Below are 16477 nucleotides of genomic sequence, written 5' to 3'. Positions count from 1 at the left end.
ACTATTAAAAGGGCCGCTGCTGTGGAGCTCACTGTTAGGCTACATTCACAAGTCAGTATTTTTCTATATCCCGATTTTCGGTCCGTTTTTTGCGGATCCGTTGTTCCTGAAAATGTTTCCGTATGTCATCCGTTTTTTGCGGATCCGCAAAAAACGGAAACATGTATAAATTTCAATAAGCAAATAAAGTTGTTTGGATTTCTTTGAAAAAAAAAAATAATAATAAATATTAAAATGTAATTTCCAGGAACGGAATCCGCATAAAACGGATGACATACGTAATGACATCCGAATGTCTTCCGTTTTTTGCGGATCCATTGACTTTGTATTGTACCAGGATCCGAATTTTGCGGAAAAGAATAGGACATGTTTTATATTTAAACGGACATGCGGAACGGAACAACGGAAATGGACAGCACACATTGTGCTGTCCGATTTTTTCCAGGACCCATTGAAAATGAATGGGTCCAGATCTGTTCCGCAAAAAAACTGAACAAATCAGGAAAGAAAAAACGGACGTGTGAATGGACCCTTAAAGGGGCAAGCACTGTGGAGGTTACTGTTAAAGGGGCATTCACTATGAATGTTACTATTAAGGGGGCAGGCCGCTGTGGAGATCACTGTTAAAGGGGTGGGCACTGTGGAGGTCACTGTTAAGTCAGCAGGGTACTGTGAGGTCACTGTTAAGGGAGTGGGGTACTGTGGAGGTCACTATTAAGGGAACGGGGTACTGTGGAGGTCACTATTAAGGGGACGGGGTACTGCGGCAGTCACTGTTAAAGAGACGGGTGCTGTGGATGTCTCTGTTAAGGGGGTAGGGAACAGTGGAGGTCACAGATAAGGGGATGGTCCCCTATGGAGGTCAGTGTTAAGGGGAGGGGTGCTGTATAGGTCCTTGTTAAGGTGGCGAGCCCCTGAGAAGGTCAATGTCAAGGGAGTGGGGTGCTGTGATACTCACTGTTAAAGGGGCGGGCTGCTGTGAAGGTCAAAGTTAAGGGGATGGGCTGCTGTGAAGGTCCCATTTTAAGGAGTCGGGGGCACTGTGGGGGTCAGTGTTAAGGGGTGAGGGGCTGTGGAGTTCACTGTTAAGGGGGCAGGGTACTGTAGAGGTCACTGTTATGGGGGATACTGTCGATATCTTTTAACGACACACAGAAACATTAAATGAAATAGATGAAATATACCCGTGCGAAGCCGGGTCCTTCAGCTAGTATATGAATAAATTAACAAAGCTTGTCAATGGGCTGTTTCCATACACAGTTTGACACTGTCCAAAGTCGGGCTGCATAGGAACACACCCTTTATAAGGATTGAAGTACCATTTATGCATACATTTCCATGTGATATAAAAGAGATGTGACAGTGCAAATTCTTAACTAATGATGCTCTAGATTTACATTTTTTTTAATGGGAATATTTAGTTAACTAGACAAGTCAGGAGATGTCTCCTGTAGACAGGACTCGAATGACATTAGGGGTCTAAAGTTGCTTGTATACTGGTAACTGCATATGTGTTGACTTAAATAAAGAGGACAATTGTGTGGATGCTGGTGATCACCCCTTCAGGAGATCTCACAGGACCTTCTTAAACTCCTAAAAGTCACATTAAAATTGGAAAAACCCTCCCAAAAAATTCACTTTTTTATTGTAGATTTTTAATGTGTATCTGCAGTAAATCTTGTTGGCGCACAACTCAGGGGACACAATTGCACTTTTAACCCCTTAGTGACAATTAATTTTAGCCTTAAGGACCAATATTTTTCCACTTTGTATTCTAGCAGTCATAACTTTTTATATAAATTCTTTTTTTATTTTGCTGGATTTTTAGGAACGATTTTGGGGTATATATAGTGTAGTAAATAACTTATTATTTAGTTTTTTTTTGGGGGGGGACAGTAATTTTAACATCATTTTGTGGAATTTATTTACGGCGTTTACTGTATGGTAAAGATAACAATTTTATTATGTGGGACAGTACAATGATGATAATTAGGGATGAGCGAATCGACTTCGGATGAAACATCTGAAGTCGATTCGCATAAAACTTTGTTCTAATACTGTATGGAGCAGGAGCTCCATACAGTATTAGAATGTATTGGCTCCGATAAGCCTAAGTTATTGCTTCGCGAAGTCTTGTGAGACTTCACGCAATAACTTCATAAATTAATTTGTACTGTAAAAAAAAAAATTCCCGAACTCTTGGAACCGAACCCGAGTTTAGGAAATGTTTTTTTACAGTACAAATTAATTTATGCTTCGTACAGTATTAGAACAAGGTTTTATGTGAATCATTTGCTCATCCCTAATGATAATGCCATATTTCTACATATTTTTACTATTTTTCCTTTCCTCCTGAAGACGGTCAGCTCTGCAACTGCTCTCTCCCTCCTCCAGACTGAAGGGAAGGCGGGCTGCTTTAGCCGCTCATATCTCTGGTTTGGTACCAGCTAGCTAACAGTGATATCTCCTGTTTAACTTGGGCTAATGCTAATGTCATTTTGGTAGGTCAGCTTTCAAACAAGAACAGTTGCATGCTTCTAGCTGCTGCCATTCAGGAGATATGAGCATCTAAAGCATTTTAGTGAAATCAGTGGCAGGGGCCCCTAAAAAATACCCCAATGAAGATGTTAAAGTAGCCTAAGTCTGTTAAGCGTTGTGAAAACTGATTTTCTGCAGTAGGATAATAGGGGTAATGGGACAGCAACGTGACAAAATACTGTATATGAACGCTGCACACAGAACTATACAGTAAAGTGTGTATGGAATATTATTTCATAAATTTGGCATGCACGGATAGATTCTTGTTTTCATGAGTTTACTTACTTTGGGACCATTTTTGTCAAATTTGCACACAGAGCTTGGATGTACCATGTCCCTTTTCGGGGATGACGGAACGAGTAGTAGCCATCCACTGTTGACATTCCAACCAGTAAATCCGCATCAGTAGGTACGGTTATTGTAACTTTCCTCTCTTCGACAGCAGAAACTGCATCTGCTTCGATAGAATGTGAACCCTGAGGACGTTTTCCTTGACATGCCTGTATAAAGAATAACTTAGGCTTTCCAGCCAATGTTGAGCAATTTCCTATAGAGAAATATGACGTTACTTCGCGTATATATATCATTTCATTGTCAGTTCCGTAGACTACTTGTGATTCTCCATGAGTCAAAATACAGCAAACAAAGCAGTCTCTCTCCGTATGATCCCTTTTGCTGAACTCTTTCAAGCAGTAATGGATTTCTTGTGTTGACAGCTCACTGCAAATTTCCACATCCAGGCCCAGCCATGTGAACACAGCAGTCAGGTACTCTGTGAGATTGCAAATAGTTATAGAATAAACTGTATGACACAATATATCAAGAAGAAAACCTAAACCATCTCAATCAGATCTTTTTATCAATGGTGGTTTTCGCAGTACTACTACCTTATGAGTCCACTGCCAGTGGTCACACATGCTCAATACCTCAGTCCCACCAACCAGAACCTCTTGAACATAAGTGGTGCAGTGATTCCTACTATTGTGCAGGGCAGCCAATCAGAATCAGCACAATGGAAGTGCCTTCTGACCATCACTGAACATATTGGGGTAGAATTATCAAGACTGGTGTAAAGAAAAACTGGCTTAGTTGCCAATAGCAACCAATCAAATTGATCTTTTTATTTTACAAAGGTGCTCTGAAAAATAAAACATGGAATCTGATTGATTGCGATGGGCAACTAAGCCAGTTTTGCTTTACACCACTTTTTGATAAATTTCCCCAATTGGTGTAAAGGAACACTGGCTTAGTTGTCCATGGCATCTAATCAGATTCCACCTGCAAAAGAAAAAAAAAAAAATAAGAAAAAAATTGCTGAAAAATGAAAAGTGGAATCTGATTGGTTGCTATGGGAAACAAAGCCAGTTTTCCTTTACACCCGTTTTGATAAATCTCCTCTATTATGTTGATGTTCTGAGGCAGATTTAAAGGGACACCAGAAGACAACATAACAAGTATGCCAAAGAAATATCTAGACATAGAAGCATTATTTTGTTATTATTACAGTAAATTTTTTTATTTTGCATGATACAAAAAAATGAACTGTGGGACAATCACTTTAAAGAGGTTGTGCAGTGTCATAACAATGGATTGGTGGGGGTCCGACTCCCCACACCCCTGCTGATCAACTGTTTGAAAATGTGGTGGTGACCATGCAAGAGCTGTGTCCTCTCTTATACGCCATCTCCATTGTAACGGCGGTGCAGTGTAATTACAACTGCTCGTCCAATTGACTTGAATTGCCAGTTGTAATTACACTGCACCACCACATCAGAAGGCAAACAGTTAAACTTTGAAATGGAGGCAGCATTTGCCTGAGCAACACAACCTCTTCAAACAGCTCACTGGTGGGGGAGCCTGGAGTGGGACCCCTACCGATCTGATATCGATGACCTATCCTGAAGTCATCAATATTAGATTCTGAGGATAGTTCATCAATATTATGACACTGCACAACCCCTTTAATGTATTTGGTTGACTGAATTCATTAAAACACTGCACCAGACAGAATAGAGTATGCTTCAAGCTTTGGGCCTCTACATTTCAGTAATCATATCTCAGCATAGAAGTAAGATGGTTTCACATTTGTATATACACTAAGGGGGGCATTTATCAAATCAGATATGTCAGTTTTGGAGGCAATTTTCTGCAACATTTGGTATTCCTTGCCACTTTTCAAAGTGGTCTATGTTTAAGGGCTGAAAAAGAGATTAGACCTGGATTATTGCCCATTTTTCTATGCGTGAATTTTGCAAAAGTTGCCAGATGGTCCATAGACACAATGGTCAGGTGGGACCTCATTGACTTCTATGGCAGAGTCTCCTAGGCATGCTGGGTGCCCTATGCAGAGGTCATTGTACAAGGAAAGAATAGATAAACTCTGACAATCGCCTATTGTGAATGGAGGATGCTGTCTTATCTATACACAGAGATGATATCATCACAGGAAGGATTGTCTGACAGATAATCAGGTAACTGCAGTAAAGTGATCTATATAGACCAATAAGTGAGGCCTATTATTATTCTTAGTGGCCAGTGCAAAAACTGCAGGATTTTATGGTTTTTGTTTAAATATTCATATTGACATGGAAAATTTAAAATATCATCAAAAATTCTTATTATATGTTGAACGTAAAAATGTGATTTAAACAATATGCCATTTTCTGATGTCACATTCCCTTTAAAACTGACAAAACCCACAAAGGATAAATGACCCTCTAAGGGACTATTTATGTGACTTTTGGTATATCCGTATTTTTCACCCCATAAGACACACTTTTTCCCCCCCAAAAAATGGGAGGAAAATGCCCCTGCGTCTTATGGGATGAATGCTGACCAGTTTAACATCGCTGGCTGCAATGTGCGAGCGAGCGGGGGCCGGGGGAGGGACTGCAAGGAGGAGCTGGGGGCCGGCAATTGCGGGGCGGTGCAGTCACTGTACTATAGCCCCGCCCCTCCAGTGCTGCACAAATATAAAATTTATTATTCAATTAAAAGTTATTAAACATGCGCCCCTGACTCCTAATAGTACCGTATATCCTAATAGCTTTTGTACAATGCCGGCAGGCAGGCCGGGCGGAAGCGTAAGGCTCCATTCACACGTCCGCAAAATGTGTCCGCATCCTTTCCGCAATTTTGCGGAAAGGGTGCGGACCCATTCATTCTCTATTGGGACGGAATGTGCTGTCCGCATCCACATTTGCGGATCCGCACTTCCGCATCCGTGCTTCCGTTTCCGCAAAAAAATAGAACATGTCCTATTCTTGTCCGCAATTGCGGACAAGAACAGGCATATTCTATTATGTCGGCAATGTGCGGTCCGCAAAATGCGAAACACACATTGCCGCTTTCCGTGTTTTGCGGATCCGTGTCTCCGTGTATCCGCAAAACACATTGCGGACGTGTGAATGGAGCCTAACTCCCTGATGTCACATGCCTGCGCCGCCTACTTTATGAATGAAGCAGGCGGCGCAGGAAAGTAACGTCCGTGAGTGACGCGCCGGCCGCCCGGCCTGCCGGCATTGTACAGCAGCGGTTAGGATATACGGTATTATTAGGAGTGAGGGGGGCATGTTTAATAACTTTTAATTGAATAATAAATTTTATATTTGTATACTGCGGGGGCGGGGGGTAGAGATCTGTGGATAACATGGATGGCATAGTTAAGGGGTGGGGGTCTGTGGATGGCACTGTTATGGGCTGGGCGGGGTCTGTGGATGGCACATATATAACAGTGCCAGCCACAGATCCCCCCTGTAACAGTGTCCGTCATCCACAGATCCCCCCATAACAGTGTCCGTCATCCACAGATCCCCCCATAAGTGTCCTTCATCCACAGATCCCCCCATAAGTGTCCGTCATTCACAGATCCCCCCCATAACAGTGTCCGTCATCCACAGATCCCCCCCATAACAGTGTCCGTCATCCACAGATCCCCCCATAACAGTGTCCGTCATCCACAGATCCCCCATAACAGTGTCTGTCATCCACAGATTCCCCCATAAGTGTCCGTCATCCACAGATCCCCCCATAACAGTGTCCGTCATCCACAGATCCCCCCATAACAGTGTCCGTCATCCACAGATCCCCCCATAACAGTGTCCGTCATCCACAGATCCCCCCATAACAGTGTCCGTCATCCACAGATCCCCCCATAACAGTGTCCGTCATCCACAGATCCCCCCATAACAGTGTCCGTCATCCACAGATCCCCCATAACAGTGTCCGTCATCCACAGATCCCCCCATAAGTGTCCGTCATCCACAGATCCCCCCACAACAGTGTCCGTCATCCACAGATTTCCCATAACAGTGTCCGTCATCCACAGATCCCCCCATAACAGTGTCCGTCATCCACAGATCCCCCCATAACAGTGTCCGTCATCCACAGATCCCCCCATAACAGTGTCCGTCATCCACAGATCCCCCCATAAGTGTCCGTCATCCACAGATCCCCCCATAAGTGTCCGTCATTCACAGATCCCCCATAACAGTGTCCGTCATCCACAGATCCCCCCCATAACAGTGTCCGTCATCCACAGATCCCCCCATAACAGTGTCCGTCATCCACAGATTTCCCATAACAGTGTCCGTCATCCACAGATCCCCCCATAACAGTGTCCGTCATCCACAGATCCCCCCATAACAGTGTCCGTCATCCACAGATCCCCCCATAACAGTGTCCGTCATCCACAGATCCCCCCATAAGTGTCCGTCATTCACAGATCCCCCCATAACAGTGTCCGTCATCCACAGATCCCCCCCATAACAGTGTCCGTCATCCACAGATCCCCCCATAACAGTGTCCGTCATCCACAGATCCCCCATAACAGTGTCCGTCATCCACAGATTCCCCCATAAGTGTCCGTCATCCACAGATCCCCCCATAACAGTGTCCGTCATCCACAGATCCCCCCATAACAGTGTCCGTCATCCACAGATCCCCCCATAACAGTGTCCGTCATCCACAGATCCCCCCATAACAGTGTCCGTCATCCACAGATCCCCCCATAACAGTGTCCGTCATCCACAGATCCCCCATAACAGTGTCCGTCATCCACAGATCCCCCCATAAAAGTCCGTCATCCACAAATCCCCCCACAACAGTGTCCGTCATCCACAGATTTCCCATAACAGTGTCCGTCATCCACAGATCCCCCCATAACAGTGTCCGTCATCCACAGATCCCCCCATAACAGTGTCCGTCATCCACAGATCCCCCCATAACAGTGTCCGTCATCCACAGATCCCCCCATAACAGTCCGTCATCCACAGATCCCCAGTAATCGTGCCATCCACAGACCACCATTAGTTCCAAACCCACCAAAAGCACACCTTTTGGTTAAAAAATTTTTTTTTCTTATTTTCCTCCCCAAAAACCTAGGTACGTCTTATGGGCCGGTGCATCTTATAGGGCGAAAAATACGGTATATTGTTTATTAAAAACAAAAATAGACATACAAATGTAAATGATATATTTGCATTACAAGACTTCAATTTTAGAATAACAATGCATTATACAAACTAGAAAAGCTACAATTTCTGGGGAAATTGTGTGAAGTGTTCTTGCCTCCACCAGTAGCTTACAACTGGAGTGGGCGGAGTAACTGGCTAACCTAATCGTTGGGGTGGTTGCACCTAAGGGTCGGAGTGGGTGCACCTAAGGGTCGGGGTGGTTGCACCTAAAAGTCGGGGTGGTTGCACCTAAGGGTCGGGGTGGGTGCACCTAATCGTTGGGGTGGTTGCACCTAAGGGTCGGGGTGGTTGCACCTAAGGGTCGGGGTGGTTGCACCTAAAAGTCAGGGTGGTTGCACCTAAAAGTCGGGGTGGGTGCACCTAATCGTTGGGGTGGTTGCACCTAAGGGTCGGAGTGGGTGCACCTAAGGGTCGGGGTGGTTGCACCTAAAAGTCGGGGTGGGTGCACCTAAGGGTTGGGGTGGGTGCACCTAAGCGTTGGGGTGGTTGCACCTAAGGGTCGGAGTGGGTGCACCTAAGGGCGAGGGCGGGTGCACCTAAGGGCTAGGGCGGGGGCACCCATGAGTCACCTGGTAGTCCGGGGGGGGGGGGGGTCACCTGGTGGTCTAAGTTAAATGGCTGAAATTTGATTGCCTATTTTAGGCTCCGCCCACTTTTTAAAATTTGAATCCCAGTCACCCATTGACCAACTGTTCCAAGTTTAGTGACTTTGCCATTGACCCTCTAAGAGCAGCGGCAGTTTTAAATTTTCCCATTAAAACATATGGCTGAAATGTGATTGGCCGTTGTAGACTCCGCCCACTTTTAAACATTTGAATTCTAGTCACCTATTAACCGAATATATTAAGTTTAACAACCCTGCCATTAACATTGTTGAAATGGCAGCAATTAAAAATTTTCTCATTGAAGTCAATAGGGAAAATCTGATTGGTTGTTTGTAGCTCCGCCCACTTTTTAATGTCCCCAAAATGTGACAGAAATTTTGAGGTTGACCCCATGACTAAGTGACCCAAGTTTGGTCAGTTTAACTCCGAAGCTGCATGAGTGACAAAAGTTTGCATTTTTCCAATAAAACTCTATGGGAGAAAAAAACTGGTTTTCGGGGGCCCGGAGGGTGGGATCGGTTAACAAAGCACAAGCAAGATACTCGGGTATGTGCCGACCAAGAGTGCAAAGTTCGGTATTTATACTCTTAAATCTGTGGGAGGAGTAGCAATTTGAACATCTCATTATAGTCAATGGGGAGAATTTGATTGGTTCTGTGTGGCCCCGCCCACATTTTAGGGTCTCCGAAATGTTCTAACAAATTGCGCGTTGACCCCATGACTATGTGACCCAAGTTTGGTGACTTTAGTTTCAAATCTGTGCGACTGGGAGCGATTTGAAAATTTTCCCTGTCAAAGTCAATGGGAAAAACGTGGATTTTGAAAAGAGGTTTTCGGGGGCCCGCCCCAGGGGCCCGGAGGGTGGGATCGGTTAACAAAGCACAAGTAAGGCACTAGGGTGGGTGCCAACCAAGTCTGCAAAGTTTGGAATTTGTACTCCTAAAAATGTGGGAGGAGTAGCAATTTGAACGTCTCATTACAGTCAATGGGGAGATTTTGATTGGTTCTGTGTGGCCCCGCCCACTTTTCGGGGTCTCCGAAATGTGCCAAAAATTTTCGGGTTCATCCCATGACTAAGTGACCCAAGTTTGGTGACTTTAGCGTCAAAGCCTGGCGAGTGGGAGCGATTTGAAAATTTACCCTGTCAAAGTCTATGGGAAAAAAGGGGGCTTCCGGGGCCCACCACGGGGGCCCCGGGGGTGGGATCGCTCCACAAAGTAATAGCAATCCGATCGGGAACAATCTGCACGTTTTGGTAAATTTTTGTCTATGTAGTGTAAAAACTGTGGGAGGAGTTAGGGTGGCAAATTTGGCTATAATAAGAATAATAATAACTAGAAAAGGTACAATTTCTGGGGAAATTGTGTGAAGTGTTCTTGCCTCCACCAGTAGCTTACAACTGGAGTGGGCGGAGTAACTGGGTAACCTAATCGTTGGGGTGGTTGCACCTAAAATTCGGGGTGGTTGCACCTAAGGGTCGGAGTGGGTGCACCTAAGGGTCGGAGTGGTTGCACCAAAAAGTCGGGGTGGTTGCACCTAATCGTTGGGGTGGTTGCACCTAAGGGTCGGAGTGGGTGCACCTAAGGGCTAGGGCGGGTGCACCTAAAGGCTAGGGCGGGGGCACCCATGAGTCACCTGGTAGTCCGGGGGGGGTCACCTGGTGGTCTAAGTTAAATGGCTGAAATTTGATTGGCTATTTTAGGCTCCGCCCACTTTTTCACATTTGAATCCCAGTCACCCATTGACCAACTGTTCCAAGTTTAGTGACTTTGCCATTGACCCTCTAAGAGCAGCGGCAGTTTTAAATTTTCCCATTAAAACATATGGCTGAAATTTGATTGGCCGTTGTAGACTCCGCCCACTTTTAAACATTTGAATTCTAGTCACCTATTAACCGAATATATTAAGTTTAACAACCCTGCCATTAACATTGTTGAAATGGCAGCAATTAAAATTTTTCTCATTGAAGTCAATAGGGAAAATCTGATTGGTTGTTTGTGGCCCCGCCCACTTTTTAATGTCCCCAAAATGTGACATAAATTTTGAGGTTGACCCCATGACTAAGTGACCCAAGTTTGGTCAGTTTAACTCCGAAGCTGTATGAGTGACAAACGTTTGCATTTTTCCAATAAAACTCTATGGGAGAAAAAAAGAGGTTTTCGGGGGCCCGCCCCAGGGGCCCGGAGGGTGGGATCGGTTAACAAAGCACAAGCAAGATACTCGGGTATGTGCCGACCAAGAGTGCAAAGTTCGGTATTTATACTCCTAAATCTGTGGGAGGAGTAGCAAGTTTGAACGTCTCATTATAGTCAATGGGGAGAATTTGATTGGTTCTGTGTGGCCCCGCCCACATTTTTACGGTCTCCGAAATGGTCTAACAAATTGCGCGTTGACCCCATGACTAAGTGACCCAAGTTTGGTGACTTTAGTTTCAAATCTGTGCGACTGGGAGCGATTTGAAAATTTTCCCTGTCAAAGTCAATGGGAAAAACGTGGATTTTGGGGGTCTGTCCCAGGGGCCCGGAGGGTGGGATCGGTTAACAAAGCACAAGCAAGGTACTCGGGTGGGTGCCGACCAAGTCTGCAAAGTTTGGAATTTGTACTCCTAAAAATGTGGGAGGAGTAGCAATTTGAACGTCTCATTACAGTCAATGGGGAGATTTTGATTGGTTCTGTGTAGCCCCGCCCACATTTTGGGGTCCCCGAAATGTGCCAAAAATTTTCGGGTTGACCCCATGACTAAGTGACCCAAGTTTGGTGACTTTAGCGTCAAAGCCTGGCGAGTGGGAGCGATTTGAAAATTTACCCTGTCAAAGTCTATGGGAAAAAATGGGGCTTCCGGGGCCCGCCACGGGGGCCCCGGGGGTGGGATCGCTCCACAAAGTAATAGCAATCCGATCGGGAACAATCTGCACGTTTTGGTAAATTTTTGTCTATGTAGTGTAAAAACTGTGGGAGGAGTTAGGGTGGCAAATTTGGCTATAATAAGAATAATAATAACTAGAAAAGGTACAATTTCTGGGGAAATTGTGTGAAGTGTTCTTGCCTCCAGTCGGGGTGGTTGCACCTAATCGTTGGGGTGGTTGCACCTAAGGGTCGGAGTGGGTGCACCTAAGGGTCGGGGTGGTTGCACCTAAAAGTCGGGGTGGTTGCACCTAAGGGTCGGAGTGGTTGCACCTAAAAGTCGGGGTGGGTGCACCTAATCGTTGGGGTGGTTGCACCTAAGGGTCGGAGTGGGAGCACCTAAGGGTCGGGGTGGTTGCACCTAAAAGTCGGGGTGGGTGCACCTAATCGTTGGGGTGGTTGCACCTAAGGGTCGGAGTGGGTGCACCTAAGGGTCGGGGTGGTTGCACCTAAAAGTCGGGGTGGTTGCACCTAAAAGTCGGGGTGGTTGCACCTAAAAGTCGGGGGGGTCACCTGGTGGTCCAGGGGTGGTCACCTGGTGGTTCGGGGGGGGGGGGGGGGGGGGGGGGGGTCACCTTGTAGTCCGTGGGGGGGTCACCTGGTGGTCTAAGTTAAATGGCTGAAATTTGATTGGCTATTTTAGGCTCCGCCCACTTTTTAAAATTTGAATCCCAGTCACCCATTGACCAACTGTTCCAAGTTTAGTGACTTTGCCATTGACCCTCTAAGAGCAGCGGCAGTTTTAAATTTTCCCATTAAAACATATGGCTGAAATTTGATTGGCCGTTGTAGACTCCGCCCACTTTTAAACATTTGAATTCTAGTCACCTATTAACCGAATATATTAAGTTTAACAACCCTGCCATTAACATTGTTGAAATTGCAGCAATTAAAAATTTTCTCATTAAAGTCAATAGGGAAAATCTGATTGGTTGTTTGTGGCCCCGCCCACTTTTTTAATGTCCCCAAAATGTGACATAAATTTTCAGGTTGACCCCATGACTAAGTGACCCAAGTTTGGTCAGTTTAACTCAGAAGCTGTATGAGTGACAAACGTTTGCATTTTTCCAATAAAACTCTATGGGAGAAAAAAAGAGGTTTTCGGGGGCCCGCCCCAGGGGCCCGGTGGTGGGAGCGGTTAACAAAGCACAAGCAAGATACTCGGGTATGTGCCGACCAAGAGTGCAAAGTTCGGTATTTATACTCCTAAATCTGTGGGAGAAGTAGCAATTTGAACCTCTCATTATAGTCAATGGGGAGAATTTGATTGGTTCTGTGTGGCCCCGCCCACATTTTAGGGTCTCCGAAATGTTCTAACAAATTGCGCGTTGACCCCATGACTATGTGACCCAAGTTTGGTGACTTTAGTTTCAAATCTGTGCGACTGGGAGAGATTTGAAAATTTTCCCTGTCAAAGTCAATGGGAAAAAACGTGGATTTTGGGGGCCCGTCCCAGGGGCCCGGAAGGTGGGATCGGTTAACAAAGCACAAGTAAGGTACTAGGGTGGGTGCCGACCAAGACTGCAAAGTTTGGAATTTGTACTCCTAAAAATGTGGGAGGAGTAGCAATTTGAACGTCTCATTACAGTCAATGGGAAGATTTTGATTGGTTCTGTGTGGCCCCGCCCACTTTTTGGGGTCCCCGAAATGTGCCAAAAATTTTCGGGTTGACCCCATGACTAAGTGACCCAAGTTTGGTGACTTTAGCATCAAAGCCTGGCGAGTGGGAGCGATTTGAAAATTTACCCTGTCAAAGTCTATGGGAAAAAAGGGGGCTTCCGGGGCCCGCCACGGGGGCCCCGGGGGTGGGATCACTCCACAAAGTAATAGCAATCCGATCGGGAACAATCTGCACGTTTTGGTAAATTTTTGTCTATGTAGTGTAAAAACTGTGGGAGGAGTTAGGGTGGCAAATTTGGCTATAATAAGAATAATAATATATATGTGAGATAACAATAAGTGGTCTTGCTATGCAAGAACACTTAATAATAAGAACTAGAAAAGCTACAATTTCTGGGGAAATTGTGTGAAGTGTTCTTGCCTCCACCAGTAGCTTACAACTGGAGTGGGGGTTGGGGTGGTTGCACCTAAGGGTCGGAGTGGGTGCGCCTAAGGGTTGGGGTGGTTGCACCTAAAAGTCGGGGTGGGTGCACCTAATTGTTGGGGTAGTCCAGGGGGGGGGGGGGGGGGGGGTCACCTGGTGGTCTAAGTTAAATGGCTGAAATTTGATTGGCTAATTTAGGCTCCGCCCACTTTTTAAAATTTGAATCCCAGTCACCCATTGACCAACTGTTCCAAGTTTAGTGACTTTGCCATTGACCCTCTAAGAGCAGCGGCAGTTTTAAATTTTCCCATTAAAACAAATGGCTGAAATTTGATTGGCCGTTGTAGACTCCGCCCACTTTTAAACATTTGAATTCTAGTCACCTATTAACCGAATATATTAAGTTTAACAACCCTGCCATTAACATTGTTGAAATTGCAGCAATTAAAAATTTTCTCATTGAAGTCAATAGGGAAAATCTGATTGGTTGTTTGTAGCTCCACCCACTTTTTAATGTCCCCAAAATGTGACAGAAATTTTGAGGTTGACCCCATGACTAAGTGACCCAAGTTTGGTCAGTTTAACTCCGAAGCTGTATGAGTGACAAACGTTTGCATTTTTCCAATAAAACTCTATGGGAGAAAAAAAGAGGTTTTCGGGGGCCCGCCCCAGGGGCCCGGTGGTGGGATCGGTTAACAAAGCACAAGCAAGATACTCGGGTATGTGCCGACCAAGAGCGCAAAGTTCGGTATTTATACTCCTAAATCTGTGGGAGAAGTAGCAATTTGAACCTCTCATTATAGTCAATGGGGAGAATTTGATTGGTTCTGTGTGGCCCCGCCCACATTTTAGGGTCTCCGAAATGTTCTAACAAATTGCGCGTTGACCCCATGACTATGTGACCCAAGTTTGGTGACTTTAGTTTCAAATCTGTGCGACTGGGAGCGATTTGAAAATTTTCCCTGTCAAAGTCAATGGGAAAAAACGTGGATTTTGGGGGCCCGTCCCAGGGGCCCGGAAGGTGGGATCGGTTAACAAAGCACAAGTAAGGTACTAGGGTGGGTGCCGACCAAGACTGCAAAGTTTGGAATTTGTACTCCTAAAAATGTGGGAGGAGTAGCAATTTGAACGTCTCATTACAGTCAATGGGGAGATTTTGATTGGTTCTGTGTGGCCCCGCCCACTTTTTGAGGTCCCCGAAATGTGCCAAAAATTTTCGGGTTGACCCCATGACTAAGTGACCCAAGTTTGGTGACTTTAGCGTCAAAGCCTGGCGAGTGGGAGCGATTTGAAAATTTACCCTGTCAAAGTCTATGGGAAAAAAGGGGGCTTCCGGGGCCCGCCACGGGGGCCCCGGGGGTGGGATCGCTCCACAAAGTAATAGCAATCCGATCGGGAACAATCTGCACGTTTTGGTAAATTTTTGTCTATGTAGTGTAAAAACTGTGGGAGGAGTTAGGGTGGCAAATTTGGCTATAATAAGAATAATAATATATATGTGAGATAACAATAAGTGGTCTTGCTATGCAAGAACACTTAATAATATACAGTGGGGGAAATAATTATTTGACCCCTCACTGATTTTGTAAGTTTGTCCAATGACAAAGAAATGAAAAGTCTCAGAACAGTATCATTTCAATGGTAGGTTTATTGTAACAGTGGCAGATAGCACATCAAAAGGAAAATCGAAAAAATAACTTTAAATAAAAGATAGCAACTGATTTGCATTTCATTGAGTGAAATAAGTATTTGAACCCCTACCAACCATTAAGAGTTCTGGCTCCCACAGAGTGGTTAGACACTTCTACTCAATTAGTCACCCTCATTAAGGACACCTGTCTTAACTAGTCACCTGTATAAAAGACACCTGTCCACAGAATCAATCAATCAAGCAGACTCCAAACTCTCCAACATGGGAAAGACCAAAGAGCTGTCCAAGGATGTCAGAGACAAAATTGTAGACCTGCACAAGGCTGGAATGGGCTACAAAACCATTAGCAAGAAGCTGGGAGAGAAGGTGACAACTGTTGGTGCGATTGTTCGAAAATGGAAGGAGCACAAAATGACCATCAATCGACCTCGCTTTGGGGCTCCACGCAAGATCTCACCTCGTGGGGTGTCAATGGTTCTGAGAAAGGTGAAAAAGCATCCTAGAACTACACGGGAGGAGTTAGTTAATGACCTCAAATTAGCAGGGACCACAGTCACCAAGAAAACCATTGGAAACACATTACACCGCAATGGATTAAAATCCTGCAGGGCTCGCAAGGTCCCCCTGCTCAGGAAGGCACATGTGCAGGCCCGTCTGAAGTTTGCCAATGAACACCTGAATGATTCAGAGAGTGACTGGGAGAAGGTGCTGTGGTCTGATGAGACCAAAATAGAGCTCTTTGGCATTAACTCAACTCGCTGTGTTTGGAGGAAGAAAAATGCTGCCTATGACCCCCAAAACACCGTCCCCACCGTCAAGCATGGGGGTGGAAACATTTTGCTTTGGGGGTGTTTTTCTGCTAAGGGCACAGGACAACTTATTCGCATAAACGGGAAAATGGACGGAGCCATGTATCGTGAAATCCTGAGCGACAACCTCCTTCCCTCTGCCAGGAAACTGAAAATGGGTCGTGGATGGGTGTTCCAGCACGACAATGACCCAAAACATACAGCAAAGGCAACAAAGGAGTGGCTCAAGAAGAAGCACATTAAGGTCATGGAGTGGCCTAGTCAGTCTCCGGACCTTAATCCAATCGAAAACCTATGGAGGGAGCTCAAGCTCAGAGTTGCACAGAGACAGCCTCGAAACCTTAGGGATTTAGAGATGATCTGCAAAGAGGAGTGGACCAACATTCCTCCTAAAATGTGCGCAAACTTGGTCATCAATTACAAGAAACGTTTGACCTCTGTGCTTGCAAACA

General features: G+C 45.4%; 1 protein-coding gene across 1 annotated transcript in view; it reads right to left on the bottom strand.

The window, feature by feature from the left end:
* Positions 1–16477, bottom strand: part of LOC121007625 (caspase-8-like) — a 92909-nt gene that overhangs the window by 11149 nt on the left and 65283 nt on the right. The window contains 1 exon segment of the mRNA XM_040439681.1: positions 2824–3310. Within this exon segment, the coding sequence (XP_040295615.1) occupies positions 2824–3310 (487 nt within the window).

The sequence above is a fragment of the Bufo bufo genome, chromosome 7, assembly GCF_905171765.1.
Source record: "Bufo bufo chromosome 7, aBufBuf1.1, whole genome shotgun sequence".
NCBI lineage: Eukaryota > Metazoa > Chordata > Amphibia > Anura > Bufonidae > Bufo > Bufo bufo.
Note: the sequence above shows the minus strand (reverse complement) of the source record. Positions and strands in the feature narration are given on the sequence as shown.